Genomic DNA, 22971 nt, shown 5'->3' on the forward strand with positions numbered 1-22971 from the left:
TGTGAATCAGGCAAAAATAGCGTCGGAAATTTGGCCACAGCCGGTGGCGCCATAGGCCGTACTGTAAATTATGGTTATATCGACGCTCAGTCAGTAATTTGGACGCCATCAAAAGACGGCACCCAAATTATGATAAAAACAGCATAATTTGGCTGCCAGCAATAGCTGGAAGTTGAATTACATCATACCCCAGAGTCCATGGCAGCCTGGAGGGGGAGTAGTAATTAACTCCGCTGGGACTTTTGCAGGAGCAGGGTGAGATGTTTTTTGCCTTTACCCTGCATCCAAATTTCCAGGTGCCTTAATTACATATATTCAGCCAAATGTTACATTGTTTTTTTCACCAGGAATTGGTCTTTTTCTGGGTGGAGGGTTGGGCTTTTCTCTGCAATAGGGGTTGGGCTTTCTCTGCAAAGTGGGCTTTCTCTGCAATAGGGGTTGCAGAGGTCTCAACCACATTGGGGCCCTTGGGCCAAAGGGGCCCCGAAGGGCCCTCCCCTCAATTGCAGTATTAGCTCTTTATACAGTGGGTTGCAAAAGTATTCGGCCCCCTTGAAGTTTTCCACATTTTATCACATTACTGCCACAAACATGCATCAATTTTATTGGAATTCCACATGAAAGACCAACACAAAGTGGTGTACACATGAGAAGTGGAACGAAAATCATATATGATTCCAAACATTTTTTTTACAAATAAATAACTGCAAAGTGGTGTGTGCATAATTATTCGGCCCCCTTTGATCTGAGTGCAGTCAGTTGCCTATAGACATTGCCTGATGAGTGCTAATGACTAAATAGAGTGCACCTGTGTGTAATCTAATGTCAGTACAAATACAGCTGCTCTGTGAGGGCCTCAGAGGTTGTCTAAGAGAATATTGGGAGCAACAACACCATGAAGTCCAAAGAACACACAAGACAGGTCAGGGATCAAGTTATTGAGAAATTTAAAGCAGGCTTAGGCTACAAAAAGATTTCCAAAGCCTTGAACATCCTACGGAGCACTGTTCAAGCGATCATTCAGAAATGGAAGGAGTATGGCACAACTGTACACCTACCAAGACAAGGCCATCCACCTAAACTCACAGGCCGAACAAGGAGAGCGCTGATCAGAAATGCAGTCAAGAGGCCCATGGTGACTCTGGACGAACTGCAGAGATCTACAGCTCAGGTGGGAGACTCTGTCCATAGGACAACTATTAGTCATGCACTGTACAAACAAGAAGTGTTGGATCAGGATGATACCAGTTATTGGCTAACTTAGAGATGGATAAACAGTGAGCTTTCGACTTATAAAAAGCCTTCGTCGGACTGGTTCCTGACCAAAACTAGAAAAACACAGCTTATATACACTGACATACAGAGGAGACACATTCTTTAGCAAACATAAATGTAATTAGATGCCTTAACTGTTACTAAAGGCATCTAATTACATTTATGTTTGCTAAAGAATGTTTCTCCTCTGTATGTCAGTGTATATGTTACGGCCAGAACCCGAAGTTTGGCCAGAACTAGAAGTGGCCGGCCACTTCGGGTTCTGGCCGGCCAATGTGCGAACTGGCCGCTGCGCTGCGGCCAATGTGAGAAATGCAACAATTCCTGTAAGGTTAATGTGATGTTGTGGCCGCAGCGCAGCGGGCAAAATGTATCACACATCTTACTTTATTCAATGACATTAAGCCGCCCGGCTTTTTCTCTGCCTCTCTCCTCCCCCCCGCCTCTCTCTCCTCCTCCCCCCGCCTCTCTCTCTCTCTTCTCTTATGGGCAGCCGGGCGGGGACACGCGTGTCCCTCCGGAGTCGTTCGTCGCGGCAGGGGAATCCTGCCGTTCTTGCAGAGCGGGTGCTGGCAGAAGCGATGTCTGCAGCCTCCCCGCTCTGCTCTCCTGCCGCGACGAACGACTCTCCTGGACACGCGTGTCCCCGCCCGGCTGCCCATAAGAGAAGGAAGAGAGAGAGGCGAGGGGAGGAGAGAGAGGCGAGAGGAAGAGAGAAAGCGGGGAAAAAGCCGGTCGGCTTAATGTCATTGAATAAAGTAAGATGTGTGATACATTTGCCCGCTGCGCTGCGGCCACAACATCCCATTAACTTTACAGGAATTGTTGCATTTCTCACATTGGCCGCAGCGCAGCGGCCAGTTCGCACATTGGCCGGCCAGAACCCGAAGTGGCCGGCCACTTCTAGTTCTGGCCAAACTTCGGGTTCTGGCCGTAACATATATAAGCTGTGTTTTTCAGTTTTGGTCAGAAACCAGTCCGACGAAGGCTTTTTATAAGTCGAAAGCTCATTGTTTAGCCATCTCTAAGTTAGCCAATAAATGGTATCATCCTGATTCAAAACTTTTTGCTTTTACTCATGGCTAACACGGTACAACATTCTACTGGTTCTAATGCACTGTACAAAGTTGGCCTTTATGGAAGAGTGGCAAGAAGAAAGGCATTGTTAACAGAAAGCATAAGAAGTCCCATTTGCAGTTTGCCACAAGCCATGTGGGGGACACAGCGACCATGTGGAAGAAGGTGCTCTGGTCAGATGAGACCAAAATAAAACTTTTTGGCCAAAATGCAAAACGCTATGTGTGGCAGAAAACTAACACTGCACATCACTCTGAACACACCATCCCCACTGTCAAATATGGTGGTGACAGCATCATGCTCGGGGGGTGCATCTCTTCAGCAGGGACAGGGAAGCTGGTCAGAGTTGATGGGAAGATGGATGGAGCCAAATACAGGGCAAACTTGGAAGAAAACCTCTTGGAGACTGCAAAAGACTTGAGACTGGGGCGGAGGTTCACCTTCCAGCAGGACAACGACCCTAAACATAAAGCCAGGGCAACAATGGAATGGTTTAAAACAAAACATATCTATGTGTTAGAATGGCCCAGTCAAAGTCCAGATCTAAATCCAAACGAGAATCTGTGGCAAGATCTGAAAACTGCTGTTCACAAACGCTGTCCATCTAATCTGACTGAGCTGGAGCTGTTTTGCCAAGAAGAATGGGCAAGGATTTCAGTCTCTAGATGTGCAAAGCTGGTAGAGACATACCCTAAAAGACTGGCAGCTGTAATTGCAGCAAAAGGTGGTTCTACAAAGTATTGACTCAGGGGGCCGAATAATTACGCACACCCCACTATGCAGTTATTTATTTGTAAAAAATGTTTGGAATGATGTATGATTTTCGATCCACTTCTTACATGTACACCACTTTGTATTGGTCTTTCACGTGGAATTCCAATAAAATTGATGCATGCTTGTGGCAGTAATGTGACAAAATGTGGAAAACTTCAAGGGGGCCAAATACTTTTGCAACCCACTGTAGGTCCTGTGCTTGTAATAATCACTTCTATAGATGCTTTAAATTGTATTAATCATTAACAAGCTGTTCCCTATCCCCTTCTTGCACCTCTGACACTGTGTTGTCCTTGACAGGTTTTGGTGTGCCGTATTAATTGTTATGTACAGAGTGCTTGGGGGGGGGGGCCTAAATGTAAAATTTGCACTAGGGCCCATAGCTCCTTAGCTACGTCACTGACTTTTTGCTAAGAATTATTTTACATAATATGCATTTTAAATGGAATAAGACGTGCTACTGTAGATAAAACCCACACATTTTCTTTGCCCATGTGTCCCGGTTATTTCGTTTAAATTGTGTCCCTACTCCCTAGTACTATGTATGGGGACAATATTTTATTAGTAAATAAAAGGAGTATTTTTTCTTTATACTATATCAAGAATTACAATACCTTATTTGCAAAAATAACAGGAATATACTCTTGTGACATACATATTCAAAAAGCTGAGTCCCTAAATTACTATTTATTTATTTCGTTTCACTTGTCACTTTTTTTTGATAACTATGGGGAGTAGGGAAGAAGGGGCTAAAGAGAACCTGAGGTGGGTTTGAAAAATCATATTAGGACAAAGAAGCAAGTTGTGTATACAATGACCAGCCTCTGGGTCCTTTCATTGCTCCTCCAGCCCCCATTCTTCCGGGCTCTGCTGTCCCCTAATAACAAAAGCGCAAGGCTAGCGACACGCAGATTGTTGCTAGTCTGTTATTTACCTCATGCTGCCACTCACCGCCGGTCCCCCGCCTCCTGTACATCGCGGCTCCCCGCCTGTGTCCCTTTCCTCCCCGCCTCCGTAAGCTTCCTCCAATCGGCTTACAGAGGTGGGGAGGGAAGGGACACAGGCGAGGAGCCGCGCTGTACAGGAGGCGGGGGACCAGCGGTGAGTGGCAGCATGAGGTAAATAGCAGGCTAGCGACAATCTGCGTGTCGCTAGCTTGGCGCTTTTGTTATTGGGGAACAGCAGAGCTCGGAGGGGGGGGGGTTGGAGGAGCAATGAAAGGACACAGAGGCAGGCCATTGTATATTCATGTCCATTAGATGTCCCCACACTGTATTCTATGTACCGAATAGTACACAGGAAGTAATATGTGCGTGTTTATTATTCAGGATACCCACATTAACAGTAATGTTTCTGGTTTCAGCACCAGAAACACTTCCTATATCTTGCTATATATTGGCATGTAGCCCTGCCCTCCCAGTGAAGCTTAGCCTAGGCTGTTTAGCTATGCAGAATTCTCCTTCCAGAGCATTCTGGGAGACCAGGCATTATTTAAAATGGCTACTGAATTCTCAGAAACAAACATTCTGCCAAGCTGCACCTGACAGAACGAAATAGATCACCACATGTGGTTAATCTCAGAATGCAAATTGGGGTGAGGAAAGATTTTACAATGGGTAAACACTGACTACTCTTAAAGAGAACCCGAGGTGGGTTTGAAGAATATTATCTGCATACAGAGGCTGGATCTGCCTATACAGCCCAGCCTCTGTTGCTATTCCAAACCCCCCTAAGGTCACCCTGCACTCTGCGATCCCTCATAAATCACAGCCACTCTGCTGACAAACAGCTTGTCAGAGCTGGCTGTGTTTATCTCTATAGTGTCAGTCTGCTGCTCTCCCCGCCTCCTGCAGAACTCCGGTCCCCGCCTGCATCCCTTCCCTCCCTGCTGATTGGAGGGAAGGGACGGGGGCAGGGACCGGAGCTATGCAGGAGGCGGGGGAGCAGCTGAGACTGACACTACAGATGTAAACACAGCCTCACAGCACGGCTGTGATTTATGAGGGATTGCAGAGTGCAGGGGGACCTTAGTGGGGTTTGGGATAGCAACAGAGGCTGGGCTGTATAGGCAGATCCAGCCTCTGTATGCAGATCACATTCTTTAAACACACCTCGGGTTCTCTTTAAATAATTTATAAATGGATACTGTAAAAAATGCAATTTTATTCATTAGTTTCACTACAGTTCCTCTTCAAACTGAGAGGGATATGAATGCTGCCATATTTATTTCTTCTTAAAGTATAATAGTTGCCTGTAGTGTCCTGCTGATCATCTGCTTGTATACTGTTAGCAATAAACCCTGAGCAAGCATGCAGATTAGGTGTTTTTGACTGAAGTCTGACTGGATTAGCTGCATGCTTGTTTCTGGTGTGGGATTCAGACACTACATCAACCAAAGAGATTAGCAGCTAGGCAACCTGTATTGTTTAAAAGGAGATAAATATGGCATCCTCCATATCCCTCACAGTTCAGATGTCCTTTAACTAAAGTAAGTACATTTATTTAATTATTTAGTGTTATTCAGACATTTCCACCGTGATAGTTGTGAGCAACGGAACAATAACAACAAACCACAAAATATATTCAAAGACGTGCTGAATTTATTTTAAAGCTTGCCTGATATACTGAAATGTAGTCAAGATTTTTCTTTTTTCGGAAACCACAAGAAGTAAGTAAAGCACACGGGGTACATGTACAGGCGTGCAGAAAATGCGTTCGCAGTGCGCTAATATTTGCAGCTGGGTGCATAGTAAGCGGACATTCATTGTTTTCAAGTTGAGCTGCTTGGAGGTCCACCTGCTGGCTCCTCAAGGTACATGTGAAATATTCAGAACTAACATTTCTAATTTATTTGATAAATGAACAAACATGAAACAAAAAACAATTCAAGAATAAAGTGAAAAAACAAAGTTTACAATATACAAAAAAGTAGGGAAATAAATGTGTCAAGAAATTATGATCACATTACCACTTTAATCAGGGATGTACGACAGGGCTGACTGCGCCCCATCTAGAATTATTTAGGCCTTTTTTTTAATGAACGGCTCATTTGTTCGGTAGTTCCGTCCCCGGTCTCAAGTGCCGTCCGGCTATAATTACATGCACCCGAAGGGCAGCGTTCAGCGACAGAGGCGAAAAAACGTCTTATGTCGAGCACAACAATTATTTTTTCTTACTTGGAGCTGGACACAACCCTTATAAAGGCAGGGAAGGGGCGTGTCCAGTGGCACAGCAATAGGGGATGCAAAGGTAGCGACTGCACCGGCGCCCCTGGACCAGAGGGGCCCTCCTATCTCATTAGCTTTTCATTAGTGCTGCATGGGTAGTGAACACCTCTATATGTGCATTGAATAGTAGTAATCCTTAACCAACTGTTTCCTTACTATGATTAAACCTCTCTGACACGGAAACTGTCCTTTGTAGGTTTTGGGGCTTCATAACAAAAGGGTGCATGTAAAACTCACACTGGGGCCCCAAGCTCCTCAGCTACGCCACTGGGCATGTCCTGGACGTGCTAGGCAGTGATGCGCAAGGCGTTCATGTGAAATTTGAGGATGGGGTATTTTGCAGAATTTATTACACGAGAGCTCCACTCAGCCCCACATGATGATCTGAGGGGACATTAGTGAGGGTATGTGGTCTAGTGCAGATATTCTTCATCATTGAGGACTTGAAATGAAAGACTTCGGGCCTCCTTGTGGATCTCCCTGGACTCCTGCAGTGCTTCCAGGTTGCTCACTCTCTGATGGAAATTGTACAAACACGGGACAACTGATGTCTAAAACTTTCATAATTGCTTTGCTTGTCATTCTCATGTCTGTACAGGCATCCCCGCCTTCTACACCTGTGAAAGGCGGGGATTAAATGAGTGCCGTTCCACCCACCTTCGTTTATTTTACATTTCATAAGTTTTTGTGATAGTGGTCCTTTAATTTTATTTAGATCCTTGCAAGTGCTCCCGGCCAATTTATTTGAGCACATTACTTATTTGTTACATTTCCTTGCTATTAATAAGTACTGCTGCAATGTGTATTTATGGCCATTTATCACTAGGGGGCAGTGTGAGACAATAACCGAGGACTTCTGTTTTTAGTTTCTATTTCCTCTTCTAGCAGAGAGACATCAAAGCATCCCAAGAATTTACAGCTCAACAAGTTCTGACGGCTAAGGGGAAAAACAGTGCACTTATCTCAAGTGAGATAATTCCTTTGAAGCTGCTAATGGGTTGACGGAAAGCCAAATAGCATTCCAACATGATTTTAGTGGAAAAAATAAGGTGCCCAGAGAAAATTCACGCAAAAACATGGAGAACATACAAACTCCATGCAGGCAAAACCCTGGCTGGTAAAGGAACCTAGGACTTCAGTTCTGCAAGATGAGAGTGCTAGCCACTTAGATCTCATTCAGACTTTCTCTCTAGCCCAATGGCTGACTCGCCCTGTCTGAATGAGCCGGAAGAGAACTAGAGAAACACATTATTTAACAGACTTTTTAAAAACAATAAAATTGATTGGCTCTGCCTGGGAGAACCTGCATATCAATGTTAATGTAAACTTGCACTGTTCAACAGTAAACTTGTGGCAAGGAAGCCTTGCCACATGCTGGTGCCATCATGTTCTGTTGAGCCCTAATGACTCCCAGTATTTGACTGTACTTCCTGGCTAAGAGGCTTAGGCTCGCCCCTTCCTGCCCACATCTTCTTCCCCTCTTGGTCCCTTGCCTATGTCAACATCTGATTCCTGCACCAATACCAAAGTCAAGCAGCTGTCATTTGAGGAAAGGGTTAGCAGACAGGTCCATAATCAGATACTTATCCCATTATGGAGACACCGCCTTGTTCATTACAGCCCTGTTTGTGACAGCAGGAAATGCTGCCTTACTACCAAATAGATGCACAGCGATCCACTGAAGGGCTGTTTAAAAAAGTGGACTTGAAAAATAGACAGAAATGCACCCTATATGTATTCAGAGAGTTTAGCCTGTCTAATTCCCCCTCATCTGTGACTAATTGCAACTGTGTTTGGATCTCTCAGCGGTGTCAGATGGCTGCCTCGGCAGAGCAGTTAATTTGTAAACACATGATAACAATATGTCTGCTTCCAAGAAAGCAGGAAGTAGATACTGCAGATTTATTGCAGGATTTGTATCAGCTGTAACAAAGAAATGTTTTTCTGTAAAGATTATTATGCTGTTGCTTATCTTTTAGAGTTCTAAAACAGCATGAGGAGAGAAAAAAATATCCTTTAACCATTAACCGCAGTCCATGATTCATGGTGTTTTCAGTTTTAGAATAGCTTAGCAACCTTTTAATGTAGATTATAAGCCAGGTAAAACTGCACTTTTACAATTTATAGATTAATCACTGATATAATTAAGGGGATACTTTTATCAAACAAATCCTGGCATGCCCCTCTAAAAGGTTGCACTGGGTTTCCCATCAATTCCATAAGTCCAGTTCTTCTAGAACACGAACCTGTATCAATAATATGCTTATCAAGTAAAATGCACGATTCAAGAAATTAAAGTGCAACTTGGAGTGGCCCAAGCAAAAAGAAAAATCAAAATCCACTTACCTGGGGCTTCCTCCAGCCCCTGGCAGCCATCCTGTGCCCTTGCCGCAGCTCCACTCACTGCCGGTGTCCTTCGCTGAAGAAGCAGACCTCGCCAGGTCGGCTTCCGGGTCAGCTTCTTGTGCGCACCACGGCGCCAATCACGTGGTCTAGCCGACGTCATCAGGTCTCTACTGCGCAGTACATACCCGAGGACGTCGACTAGACCACGTGACCTGCGCCTTGGAGCGCACTGAGGAGGACACCGGCAGTGAGCGGAGCTGCGGCGAGGGCACAGGACGGCTGCCAGGGGCTGGAGGAAGCCCCAGGTAAGTGGATTTTGATTTTTCTTTTAGCTTGGATGTATCCTTTAAAAAAAAGATAGATCAAGAAATGGTTTATTCTCACTGTGTAATTTGTTCATGCTGCTTGATTCACTGAACTCATGGAGAAGCATTTGTTTGATCAGCTGATAGATTTGCAAAGCTCTGATTTGCTGTGATCACATTTTGCTTTTGTGCATAATTATGACTAGCAAATCAGAGACTTGCATATCTATCACCTGACCAAACTGATCACATGCTTCTCCATGAGTTCTAGACATGACCATCACCAGTGGTGAGTGAGAGAGAAGAGTATTAAACCAAAGTTCTTAAAGTCTTATTGTGCATAGAGTTGGGATTTAGTTCATTTCAAATACCAAATGCATATCTTAATCATTGTAAGGTATTTAAGGTATTTATTTTTTTAACTCATCCGTCTGTGCACATTGCAAAGGTACATATTGGTTAATTTCCATAAAGTCAAAATATCGGTTTTGTTTTTTTACACAAAGCGGCCAGGACTAAACTGGATGCATATTGAGGATATAGGGAGTTTCTAGAACACTTTAAGGCACCCCTTTCCTCTCCTTCACACTGCTTTTGTCTGGTATAATTCCTTCCCCCTGCTACTGTGTCATTTCCTTTGTGTGGGTGTGGCTGGATGGATCAGGGGAGAGGGAAGCCAGCTGAGCACTTTTCACAAGGGGGTTATTTACACACAATCAGACACAAGACAAGGCTTGAATGTATTCTGTCGACCTGCTCATTCAAAAGCTGGGGGGAGGGGGTAGCGTCCATAATACCTGATTAATACCATGCAATTTCCTATCAGATTGGTGGGTCGAATTGATCAACTGACAGGTCCAATCTGATTTCCGATCATTTTTTCCGATCCCTTCTGTACAAAAATCGATCAGAAAAACAATCGGGAATTCGATCAGACCTGTTGGAAATTATCGAATCGATCCATCGATCTAACGGGAAATTGCGTGGTGTGTACCAGGCATTACATACAACTGGTTAACAGCACTTTTCAGAGAATATAACTTGCAAGATTTAATAAACACAATTACATTTCATGATAGGAAAATTAATTCCCGCATAGCCACCCTGAAAGCCGTAAGGGCCTTTCCTGAGACCGAATTTACACTTTAAGTACCATAACACGGTATTTGTGTCGATGACTGACTTACTGTTTATTATTAGCCTGGAGATACGCATGCATGACATGCTGTCACAATACAGTCAGCGCATGGCAAAAAAAAAAAAAAAAAAAAAGGCACGTCAAGTGGAACGCACCCGCCGCAGGCTTGTACACATACCCATAATCCCTTGCCAAAACGTTGCGTCCGACCTGGCAACCCTTATTAACCCTTTTTGCTGCAAAGGGTCTTTGTGAATTTACGTACCGTGGAGAGCGCAGAACATAAAGCGGTGAATCAAAGCCAAGATACATTATTTGTTTTTTTCCCTCGTACCCATCTGATAGAAGCATGTGACACGACAACTACAATAAAAAATAAATAAAAAGATATGCTATATATTATATGTATAAAAAAATCACTTATTCACAAAAAAAAAAAAAAAAAAAAAGCACAACTCAGCATCATGTAGTTTGATCCAAATCCATGGCAAGCCGTGCATTGAAGGGTCCAAATACGCACACACACAGAACCAGCCGTGTCCCCAGATAGCAAACTGACTCCAAAGGGAAGTCCTTGTTCCTCAAATACTGCAAGACTGGGCCGGCCTCATCCATCGTCTCTCACAATACCCCTCCTGTCTCCCTCTACCGTTACCCAGAATGTCGCTGTCTGCCATGGTGGGCGGAATAGACAGTCCGAAGGATGCGTGATATCCCAGAAAGTGAAGCTTGGGCGCCCCCTAGGTCCGGAGCGAGGAAAGGAAGCAGGAGGAAGGGCGGGATCATCATCAGCAATTCTCCTCCAAGAGGGAGGAAGGCGTGTGATCTTCATCAGCAATTCTCCTCCAAGAGGGAGGAAGCACAAGAAGCAGCAAGAGGAGGGGTGGGATGTTGAAGAGACTGAGGTCTGACGTTTTGGTGCCTTGCCGGGAGCTGCGGTTGGCACTCCTGCTCGCTCCGGTGTCTGTGTGAAGGAGGACAAGAGAAGAGAGGGTGGCTGGGATGGGCGATCTCCTCCTCGCGCCAAACTGGAGTGATTAAAAAGAGGGAGGGAAGCGGCTGACATGGTCTGGTGGCACAGGAAGGATAGTATTATCCAGGGCATCTACAATAGGAAAAAAACATAAAAGCAATGGGTTACAATGGGCATAAAAGCAAACTTGAAGTGATAATAAACCTATGAGATAAACATAGTTCTTCTCCTAAAAAAGGAGTTTCCTGGAATCTCATAGCCTTATTTTGGTTTTCAAAGGCTATGGGCTATATTAGGGTTTTGACAGGGCTGTAGAGTCAGAACCAAAATCATCCGACGCCGTTTATGAAACCACCGACTCCAACTCCAGGTACCCAAAATGGCTCTGAACTCCGACTCCTTAGTCTAATACTTACTAGGGCTGAGGATTTGGTACAAAAATCATCCGGCTCCGAAAGCCGACTCCTCAGTTTATGAAATCACTGACTCCAGGTACCCAAAATTGCCCCCCCTACGACTCCACAGCCCTGGGTTTTGACTGTCTCAGGAAAATACATTTGGGGGGGGGGGGGGGGGGGTTGTGTTATTCCGCTTCCATACAGACAAATCTTGAACCTGTACTCTGCACTTGATGCGTTTTTCTCAGTCACACAGAGTTTGATTATCTCTAATTAGTCATCAGTGAGAGTTATGCTACAGTAGAGAAATGGTCATTTATAGCTCTAGATTCTTTTTAAAACAGGTGTATTGGCAAAATGGCAAGATCTTGCCGCAATGTACATAGTACAGCGATAGATATAAAGTAAGACGGTGAACATAATTTGTCGATTACTTACAACACAATAGGAAACCTACATTGATATACAGTAGCACCTGTAAATAGCAAGTCTTGCAATAATGAATAAAACTAAGATAGAGCTCTAGATTCTTCCCAATAAGAACACAGTTCCAAGAAGGATTGGGACTATACAAGTCTATCTCATCATATTACAAGTCAATTCCGCTACCCTGAGGCAGTTCTCATCTTAAGGATATGCCTCTGAGTGCCACTCCACTGCCAAACCCCCCCTCCCCCGTGCCACACTAGCTCCTCCTGGCGACAAGCAGCATGTCAGCCGACTAATGGGGGAAGGGACGTCTATTCCAGGAGAGGAACTCCTATGTAACGCCCCTTCCCCGCCTCTAAGTGCCTCTTGCTGGCTCTCCTCTGCCGGTTCCCCACCCCTTCCACGTCAATCACCACTCTGTGCTCGGAGGAGAACACAGAGCTGCATTTATTGTGACCCCAAAGGTCACAGAACTGAAAATGCTGTAATAAACCACATAGGAGCGGTGGGAAGAGGCAGTAATGGACGCTACCTGATCCCCCCTTCCCGGGGGTTCAGGTAGTAAGCTTTGTTTTTACTTCTTTGTAGATCGGTGGATTCTGGTAGTAAAGTTTACCTTTAGAGAGCGGATCTGCGATTTTACTTCTTTGACCATTTGGGGTTCTCTTTAAAGAGAACCAGTCATCAACAAGCTGTATCCTTTCTGTCATGGAGCTACTGCTGAATGGATTTGTATCCTGTAAAGGTGGTCATACATTATTTGATTTTGTGTGCCGAACAACCTTTTGATCCAATTATTTTATTGAATGGAGGAGGAGAATGGATACCGCAACATGGCCACCTAATCAATTACCAGCAGAAATCAGTCGTAAGGATCAATTGGACCTGCTGGAAAATATCGGTTGCAAGGTCTTGATGAGGTGAATTCTTAACAAGGAAGAATGCTAAAAAAGAATAAAGATAAAATAAAAAGTTGTGTGTGCCCACGTTATTCCTTCCATAGCGACAGAACGCACTGCTAGCCCGGAGGCTAGTGACGCATCTGAACAGCACTGGACCTCAAAACTGTCATCGAAGGAATGGAGTCCCGACCCCTGCAGGTGACAGTACTCAGCACATGTACACAATATAACCACTGGTAAGAGGTCGCACTGCCTCGGCCGAGTATCATCTCAACATTTTAACCCTACATGCACGACACAGATGGCAAAGTTGTACACATGCGTCCCCACGGAGACATTGCATGGAAGGGAGCCAATGTGATCCATGTATTCTTCCCCTACAATAACTATCTTGTAAAACCGACAATTTCCTCTTTAAGCCGAGTTTTATAACTGTTAAGTTTCACACGATTACATCAGTGTAATCATTTTCCCAGCAATTCACACCCATGTCTTCCAGACAGTGTTATATAGGGCAATCCAAACGGTAACAGAGAGCTGTGAATAGCAGGGGGCTTATGGGGGGTGAGGGGTGTTCAGTTTCCCAGGGGAAGCTCCTGTGGGCGTTCAGAGGTGAGAGAGATCCACTGCTTGCTTACACTGCAGGGAACAGGCATTGCTTATAGTCTTCATACAGACAGTACACATATAGCAGCAGATGCAGTTATACACCGAGTGGCCAAAACATTACAGACACCTCTTATTTGAAAGTAAACTAGCCCAACAGTGATGTAGAGAGACATAACAACACAGATCTGCTTATATAATGAATGCTCAGCTTCGGTCTACATAGTTATCATGGAAGTTAATGTTAAAAGGGGTAAAAGACAAAAGATTTACATGACTTTGAATGAGGGATGATTGTCAGTGCAAGAAAAGCTGGAGTTAGCATCTCTGAAACAACAACTCTTTTAGGGTTTTGTTTGTAGTTGTTTGTTTTATTGACTGATGACTATTTTAACTATCGTTGCTCACTTATTACGAGCGATCGTTGTTCTTTGAGTGTAGGCACCTTAACCAGCTGAGCGGTCTGGACGAGCTCAGCTCGTCCAACACCGCCAGAGGCTGCCGCTCAGGCCCTGCTGGGCCGATTTTAATGAAATAAAAAGCAGCACACGCAGCCGGCACTTTGCCAGCCGCGTGTGCTGCCTGATCGCCGCTGCAGCGCGGCGATCCGCCGCTGCACGGCGATCCGCCGCGTGCAGCGGCGAAAGAGGGTCCCCCCAGCCGCCCGAGCCCAGCGTAGCCGGAACAAACAGTTCCGGCCAGCGCTAAGGGCTGGATCGGAGGCGGCTGACGTCCATGACGTCACTCCGCTCGTCGCCATGGCGACGAGGTAAGCGAAACACGGAAGGCCGCTTATTGCGGCCTTCCGTGTTACTTCTGGCCGCCGGAGGCGATCGGAAGAACGCCTCCGGAGCGCCCTCTAGTGGGCTTTCATGCAGCCAACTTTCAGTTGGCTGCATGAAATAGTTTTTTTTTTATTTAAAAAAAACCCTCCCGCAGCCACCCTGGCGATTTAATCAGAACGCCAGGGTGGTTAACCTCCGAGTCAGGCTCGGGATGGAAATCTGCAGCTCAGAGCGATAATCCCGTGCCTGAGTGAGTTATATGCAGGAGCAGCTGCATATCTCTCTGTGGTATGTTTTTTTTTTCTTGTTTTTAGGGTCTAAAAGCTTGTGAAAAAATTGCACGGCTTTTATACCCTAAATCTGGAAATAATCATAACGCCAGGGAGGATAAGAAAGTTCCTAATATAACTCACAGTAGTAATCTCCTGCTCATCTTCTCCCTCCCCTCTCCATAGGACAGAATGGACTGCCCAGCAGGGAGAATGAGTCATATTATTATTTTGCATTTCTAGAAAGCTAGCATCTTCCGTGGAGTATTTGTAATACTGCTGAAGAATTTAGCTATTTGTCCAGACACAAGAAAAGAATTCAATACATTAAATTATTATTATTATTTAGTATTTATACAGTGCTGACATCTTCTGCAGAATATATTGTCTTGTCACCAGGGCCTCTTTTCCGTTGACTGTTGATCTGTGTGCTCAGCAAGCAGTTACCAGGCAGCAGTGAGCAGATACCAGGCAGCAACAAGCACTTACCAGGCAGCAGTGAGCAGTTACAAGGCAGCAACAAGCCCTTACCAGGCAGCAGTGAGCAGATACCAGGCAGCAACAAGCCCTTACCAGGCAGCAGTGAGCAGTTACCAGGCAGCAACAAGCATTTACCAGACAGCAGTGAGCAGTTGTGAGAGTTTGAGAGGCATTTCACTGCCTATCAACTGTCTGTGGAAAACAGGCCTTATTGTCCCTCAGAGGAGCGCACAATCTTATCCCTACCATGTGCGTATTGTGTAGTGTGTGTATCATAGTCTAGGCCCAATTTAGGGGGAAGTCAAATACCTTATCTGTATGATTAAATGCTTCTGCTTACATAAAAAAAATAATAGATTTGTGATTTATTTTCAGAGGCTTTCACAGCGCAGTTAAAGGACTTGCGAGGCAAAAATCTGCCCCCAAAACGTAAAAAAAGTTAACTACCTGCATGACTTTGTAAGGCATGGAGGACGCCGTCCGCGCCCTCCGTGCCGTTCCGCCTGGCCCCCTCTGCTCAATAACCCCCCGAAAGGCTGCGACCCCACGGTCCGGGTCGGTATCTGTAGCCTGCATAAAGATGGCCGCCGGAGCTGGCCATGGCTGCGCTGTCCGCATAGCCGCTACTGCGGCTACGCAGCTCTAGGGCCAACCCCCCGATCCACGTAACAGGCAGTGTGGATCGGAGGGTTGGCCCTAGAGCTGCGCAGCCGCGGTAGCGGCTATGCGGACTGCGCAGCCGTGGCCAGCTCTGGCGGCCATCTTTATGCAGGCTGCAGATACCGACCCGGACCGTGGGGTTGCAGCCTTTCGGGGGGCTATTGAGCAGAGGGGACCAGGCGGAACGGCACGGAGGGCGCGGACGGCGTCCTCCTGCCTTACAAAGTCATGCAGGTAGTTAACTTTTTTTTACATTTTGGGGGCAGATTTTGGCCTCGTAAGTCCTTTAAGGTGGCCATGCACCTATAGATGACCATCAGATCAAATCTGGTAAGAGGGATCTATTGGCTGCCCACACACTGCACACAGATTTTGAATCAATTTCAGAATTGAATCGTTCCAAAACCTGTGGAGCCGTCACCGCCTGCTTTGCTGCCCAGGCCTCCCCCATCTGTGCTCCCCCCATCTGTGCTCTCCCGGCCAGCAGCAAAGCTCTCACCTGTCCTCCCAGGTCCGGTGCCAGGTCTCGTCCTCACTGTATGCCTCTTCTTTTCCGTGTCGTGACACAAGCTGAATTTCAGACACTAGAGCTCCATACCGGACCTCTAGTGTTTGAACTTCGGCTTGTGTCACGTGACGTGGAACAGAAGAGGACATTGGGTGGAGGAGATCTGCGGCATGACGTTAAACCACCGGATGCGCTCCCGACAAAGCAAAATTTTTCATTCTGCCCAATCGATTGCATCGATCCATTTCAGATGATGATCGATCGATTGGACAATGTTTGCATGATCGATTGTAAAGTTTAATGCTGTGTGGCCAGCATTACACTCTAAAAGCACGTACACACGCCGGATTTGAATAAATCCGGCGTGTGTACACGCCTTTATCCTGCATGCAAGATACGACTTCTCTTATATACACAGCCTCCCATAGAGTTCAGCACTCCCAGCTGCATTTCCCTGCACATGACCTATGTACTTACATACAGCTGTGGTCGGTGGTCCCTATACCAGCCCATCGTATAGAGATAGTGCCTGCACAATTGAGGGGTCTGCCTTTGATCCTTCCTGAAATTCCTGCAGAGTCAGTTTACCATCCGAGTTCTGTAAAAAGGCAACACAAATGGTTAAAGCCCGTCTGTATGTGTGCCAATTCTGTACGGATTTTATCATTTACAGTTTCCTAAACATGCGCACTTGCAATACATTGTAGCAGGACATTCTGACAGGCTATGCACACTTCACATCAATCCCCATTCCTTACCTTGAAGGGAACCTGAAGTGAGAAATATACAGAGTCTTCCATGTTTATTTCCTTTAAAACAGTACCAGTTGCCTGGCAGTCCTGCCGCTCTTTGGCTGCAGTAGTGTCTGAATCACACACCTGAAACAAGCATGGGACTATCCTGTCAGATTTTTGTCAGAAAAATCTGACCTGCATGCTTGTTCGGGGTCTATGGCTAAAAGTATTAGGATATCTGTTGATAGGAGGATAAGGATCATGAGAAACCACAGAAAATATGTTAAATGTCCAACTTTATTGTATCAAAAATGCAAAATATTCAGATAAAAAGATTTCTATATCAAAAAGTTTTATTGGTCCTGCCAAAGGGAATCAGACAATTTTATGCAAGGTGTACTTGTAGGCCGATCGACCATCCAATTAGATTATAATCGAATCAGATGAAAATCGGTGCCACCAAGTGCATGCCCTACTGACAATGCGCCCAATTTTGGGACGCATAAGTTGGTCACACATGCTGCAAGATGGTGGGACGACTTGCTCAATTGGGAGCGCTGCGGTAACACCGTGCAATTTCGGGCCGATCGACAAATGTGATGAAACCCCAGGCGCTGTCCCCCCTAAAGTTAAATGTGCCCCAGTGCAAGTTATACATTACCAGTCCGCGGCCTCCACTTATCCTCTGCTTGCTCTGGGCAGACTATGCTCTCCATACCCGTGTGCCCCACGTGGTTGCCTAGTAAGGGCACACGTGTGACGTCACACACGCGGCCACGTTACTAGGCAACCACATGGCACGCGTGTATGGAGAAAAGAGTGTGCCCAGAGCCAGCTGGGGACAAGCGAAGGCCACGGACAGGTAAAGTATCACTTGCACTGGGCACCAGGGGAACATTTAACATTAGGGGGATAGCGTCGGGGCAGCGAGACGGTTGGATGCGGCGACACTAGGCCGATTCCTGATCAATGTCAGCATGAAATTGATCGTGAATCGGCCTGCAGTGTATGGTCAGCCAACAGATCTCTCTCTTTAACCACTTGATGACCCACCCTTTACCCCCCCCTTAAGGACCAGCGTGGTTTTTAGTGATCTGTGCTGGGTGGGCTCTACAGCCCTCAGCACAGATCAGGGTGCAGGCAGAGAGATCAGATTGCCCCCCTATGGGGATGATGTGCAGGGGGGGTCTGATCTCTTCTGCCTGCGTGTGGCTGGCGGGGGGGGGGCACCTCAAAGCCCCCCTCCGCGGCGAAATTCCCCCCTCCCTCTCCTACCTGTCCCCCCCCCCCCCCCCCGGTGATCGAGGCTGCACAGGACGCTATCCGTCCTGTGCAGCCAGTGACAGGATGTCCCCTGTCACATGGCGGCGATCCCCGGCCGCTGATTGGCCGGGGATCGCCGATCTGCCTGATTATTCCTGCTTGTGTTTACATTTAGCCTGCGAGCCGCCATCGGCGGCCCGCAGGCTATTCACGGAGCCCCCCGCCGTGATTTGACAGGAAGCAGCCGCTCGCGCGAGCGCCTGCTTCCTGGTTAATCAGCCTGCAGCTGGCGACGCAGTACTGCGTTGCTGGTCCTGCAGCTGCCACTTTGCCGACGCACGGTATAAGCGTGCGGTCGGCAAGTGGTTAATCAGATTTAATTAGAGAGAGATTTGTCTCTTGGTCAAATCTACCCATCGTAGCTAGATGTACGGGTACTTTTAGTTGTACACTTTGTATGCATAGCAATTCAGGCTGAATTGCTATGCAACAAAGTGTACAACTTACCGTACTCCTTTCATAAAATTGTCAAGATTGTCTGATTCCCTTTGGCAGGACCAATCCTATATCTTGGAAACTTTTCGATATAGAAATCTTTTTTCTGATACAAAAAAGTTGGACATTTAGCATATTTTCTGTGTTTTCTCATGATCCTTATCCTCCTATCAACACGTGACTATTCGAGTGTGGTGGACTTGTATGAAGATTTTGTTTAACCACTTAATAACAAGCTAGAGCCTCTTAACGGCTCCAGGACGATTTTATAGGTCAAACAGCGCTGCTGCCGCTGTGTGCATGCACACGCTCCTGCGCACTCATGTGCGCTCCCGTGCGTTACGTACGTTCCCGCACGCGTGCATGTGAGTTTAGGGGAAAAAAACCACCATAGAAAAAATACACCTTTATTTCCAAATAATATATTGTCACCATACTTTGTACTAGGGACATAATTAAAATCTTGTGATAACCAGGACAAATAGGCAGATAAAATGTGTGGGTAGCAGTGTAAATATTAAAACTATAGGGGATGAAGTTGGAGTGTATTTTTTCCTTGTTTTTCCCTTTAAAATGCATAGAAAATAAAGTAATTACTGAAAACATATCAACCCCCAAAAACCTAATTGGTGGTGAAAAAAACAAGATATAGATCATTTAATTGTGATTAGTAGTGATTAAGCTATTGGCAAATGAAAGGGATGAGCACTGAAAGGTGAAAATCGCTCGTCTGTTAGAGTTAAACCGCTTTGGGGTGAAGTGGTTAAACAAGTCATTTATGGCTCTCCTCCCAACTACTCTATACATAAATGTATTAGATGCAGAGGATCAGAACCGGTATTGCATAAAAAGAAATAAATATGGCAGTCTGCATATACCTCTCACTTTAGGTTCCCTTTAATCCCTTGCTTGGTACTTAACCTTATCCTTACTCTGCCTACCCCATTTGGATGCTTATACATCATTTATCCCAACTTTAGCACCCAAACTTAAAGGGGAACTGAAGAGAGAGGTATATGGAGGCTGTCATGTTTATTTCCTTTTAAGCAATACCAGTTGCCTGGCAGCTCTGCTGATCCTCTGCCTCTAATACTATTAGCTATAGCCCCTGAACAAGCATGCAGCAGATCAGGTGTTTCAGTGGTTCAGACTTATAAGTCAGATCTGACAAGACTAGCTGCATGCTTGTTTCTGTTTTTAATCAGATACTACTGCAGAGAAATAGACCAGCAGGGCTGCCAGGCAACTGGTATTGATTAAAAGGAAATAAACATGACAGCCTCCATATACCCCTCTCTTCAGTTCCCCTTTAAAGTAATGTTCGAAGATTCCTCCGCACACCTTCCATAAGTTAAGACCAAATACTTTATTAGACCATCGTAAAAAACAGCATGCAAGCTGACGCGTTTCTGACCCTATCGGGTCCTTAGTCGTAGCTAAACTTAAAGTAAACCTGAGATGGGAACTTAAGAAAAAAAATATACATACTTGGGGCTTCCTACAGCCCCCTCCAGGCTTATCACTCCCACGCCTGCCATGCTCCCATCGGCAGGAGCGATCTGTGCTTGCGCAGTACTACGGCACAGCTGCAGCGACGGGAGCAAGACGGGGAGCGTGCGCTGCTGGACTGCACCTGCGACAACTGGCCCGACTGAAGGACTTACCAGAGCCAGTTGCGGACGAAGGAGGAGGCAGAGAGCGGGAGCAAGACTGGTGCAGGCGAAGGAGAAGGCGACTGAGGACGATGAGAGAGCGATCAGTCGGGAGGGGGCTGGAGGAAGCCCCAGGTATGTATACATTTTTAAAGGGGCCCCATCTTGGGTACACTTTAAGCCAGAGATAACTCCTCTTACTATGAAGAGGCCATTTCTCCCACCTTGTCCATCATGGCGAAAATCCGGTCCACCCTTTTCTCTGGAGTATTCTCCTCCTCGGGAAGCTCCACTGTGTTACCCTGCAAGAAGAAAACACACAATTCAGACTCATTGCAGGAAAATGAATGGAAGATGAGACTGGGCACCTCAAACATATTGGGGGACATCATAAAATATCTATTGGATAAAAAACAAACAACTTATTTATGTGCAGCAGCAAAAAATATAGCGCTTGAGCTTGTAGATAAGTTAGTGGCACTGCCTTCTTAAAGAACTATGAATTTTCTAGAGACATGAATATGGTGAGAGGAGTATATCATTACCTAGGTGTCAATCTTAAAGTCATTGGGAATTGCATAAAAAAAAGCCAGATACTTACCTAAGGAGAGGGAAGGCTCTGAGTCCTATAGAGACTCCCCGCTCCTCTCCCATTGCCCATTCCCTTGCAGGATCCCCCATAGCAGTATCCATCTAATTTGGTCAAATACAGCTATGTCTGCCGCCGAAGGGGGGCTTCGGAAGTCTTCGGGAGCCCGAGTGCTCCTGAAGTCTGGCCCCTCTGTACTGCGCACGCGCGAGCGCCCTCTCTCGCATACTCGCGCGTGCGCAGTATGGAGCTGCCTGTTTTGGGAGAACTTGGCTCCCGAAAACTTCCGAAGTCCCCTGCTGCAGGGGATTCAAACGGGGAAGGTAGTGCTGCACCGAGGGCACCAGGAGAGAAGAAGTAGGATTCTATAGGACCCAGAGCCTTCCTTCTTCTTAGGTAAGTATCTGGCTTTTTTTTTTTAAATGCAATTCCAAATAACTGGTCCACAGGCCGAATGCAGCCCACATAGCCACATAATGTGGCTTACAAGAGCTTCAAAAGCATGGGGCATGGGGCATGGGGCATGGGTGTCCAGAAAAAAGGAGTGGTGGCAGTAGTTGGGAGGATCTGTGTGAGAGATCGCGGAAAAGCCGCCGCATGTACTGGCAGTAAGGCAGCTGTTTCCGCGTCCAACGCGGCGGTTTGCACGCAATAGCATGCGTCTGGTGTGGCTGGGTCTGTTAGTTCACACAGATGGATGGAGAGCTACGCGCGCGCCAGAAGTCAGGACCTTTATACCAGCAGCAAAGGTATCAGCTGATCCGGACGATTAGCTGATTCCTGCTGGACTCCTGATTAGCTGAGTGGCTCGGGCGGGGCGGCAGATTCCTGCAACTATATATACAGCTTGCTTGTCAGTTGCTGGTTGTCTGCCATTGCGAACACTTACGTGGAAGCATTCAGACCATAGTCAGATCCTACAGTGTGTTTGAACCAGGAGGACCTGGGAATTCACACTGAGCCAGATTACTACTGTATTATCATTTGTGTTATACTCCAGACTAGTTCCAGGGTGCTGAGACTACGGACCTCGCACCCAAGACTAGGGAACTGTATTATCATATGTGTTATACTCCAGACTAGTTCCAGGGTGCTGAGATCACGGACCTCGCACCCAAGACTAGGGAACTGTATTATTTGTGTTATACTCCAGACTAGTTCCAGGGTGCTGAGACCACGGACCTCGCACCCAAGACTAGGGAACTGTATTTTCTTTGTATTATGCTGAAGACTAGTTCCAGGGTGCTGAGACCACGGACCTCGCACCCAAGACTAGGGAACTGTATTGTCATTTGTGTTATTCTCCAGACCTGCTTGTGACGCCCATCTTCCAGGGGTCACTAGCCACCGGGTCTTCTTGCTATACAGCCAGGGACTCCGCCCCCTTGGATGTCTCAGGCTGCTGCAAGATCTCTGCACTTCCAAAGGGAGGTATTTCTCATACTGCCAAGGACCACCTGCTCCTCGGGTGGTCCTCACTCAAAGTTATTACTGTTGCACCAAACACTCACACTATATAGGTGTCCAGAGGTTAGCAATATATCTGTATTATCGGTGATTCTGCAGATCATCAATCAGGTATATATCTGTATTCTTGGTGATACTGCAGATCACCAATAATCAGATTCTCTCTGTGTGCTGACACCAATCGTTACAATCTGTACCTCCTCGCTCTAGAGCATCAGAGATCAGTGGCGGCTGCAGGGCCAGCACATGCGCTGCAGCTCCAAAAGGAGAGGCTCTATCTATCTGTTTCGCAATTCCATTTTTACGTGGTGCTGCCAGAGAGGATTAAAGTTTCAGACCTTGCAATCATAGGGGAAGCCATACTGGACCAAATTTGGAGTAGGAGATGGCCGGTGGCGATCAGAGTGTTGGACATAGTCCAACACTTTGATCAGTACAGGGCGACACTGCGCCGTATTTTATCAGCAACAACGCCATCTAGTGGAAGCCACATTTTTCCATGTCGGACCATGTCTGACATTGGTGCTATAGGGGAGATGTAGTCCTATATAGGATTCGAAAGAGTTAAAGTGCACATTGCCAATAGACCTAACGTGTCCCTATCCCCTCCCTTTAAATT

At 46.3% G+C, this 22971-nt stretch overlaps 1 protein-coding gene across 1 annotated transcript in view; it reads right to left on the bottom strand.

Annotated features, from left to right (window-relative positions):
• Positions 1 to 9034: 9034 nt before the first annotated feature.
• Positions 9035 to 22971, bottom strand: part of NCS1 (neuronal calcium sensor 1) — a 147830-nt gene continuing 133893 nt past the window's right edge. Inside the window, exons 6-8 of the mRNA XM_068248459.1 lie at positions 20521 to 20598; positions 16630 to 16750; positions 9035 to 11247 (exon numbers count right to left, since the gene is read on the bottom strand). Coding sequence (XP_068104560.1) covers positions 16652 to 16750; positions 20521 to 20598 — 177 coding nt within the window. The 3' untranslated portion in view covers positions 9035 to 11247; positions 16630 to 16651. The remainder of the gene's footprint in view (positions 11248 to 16629; positions 16751 to 20520; positions 20599 to 22971) is intronic.

Source organism: Hyperolius riggenbachi, chromosome 8, assembly GCF_040937935.1.
Source record: "Hyperolius riggenbachi isolate aHypRig1 chromosome 8, aHypRig1.pri, whole genome shotgun sequence".
NCBI classification, from domain to species: Eukaryota; Metazoa; Chordata; class Amphibia; order Anura; family Hyperoliidae; genus Hyperolius; species Hyperolius riggenbachi.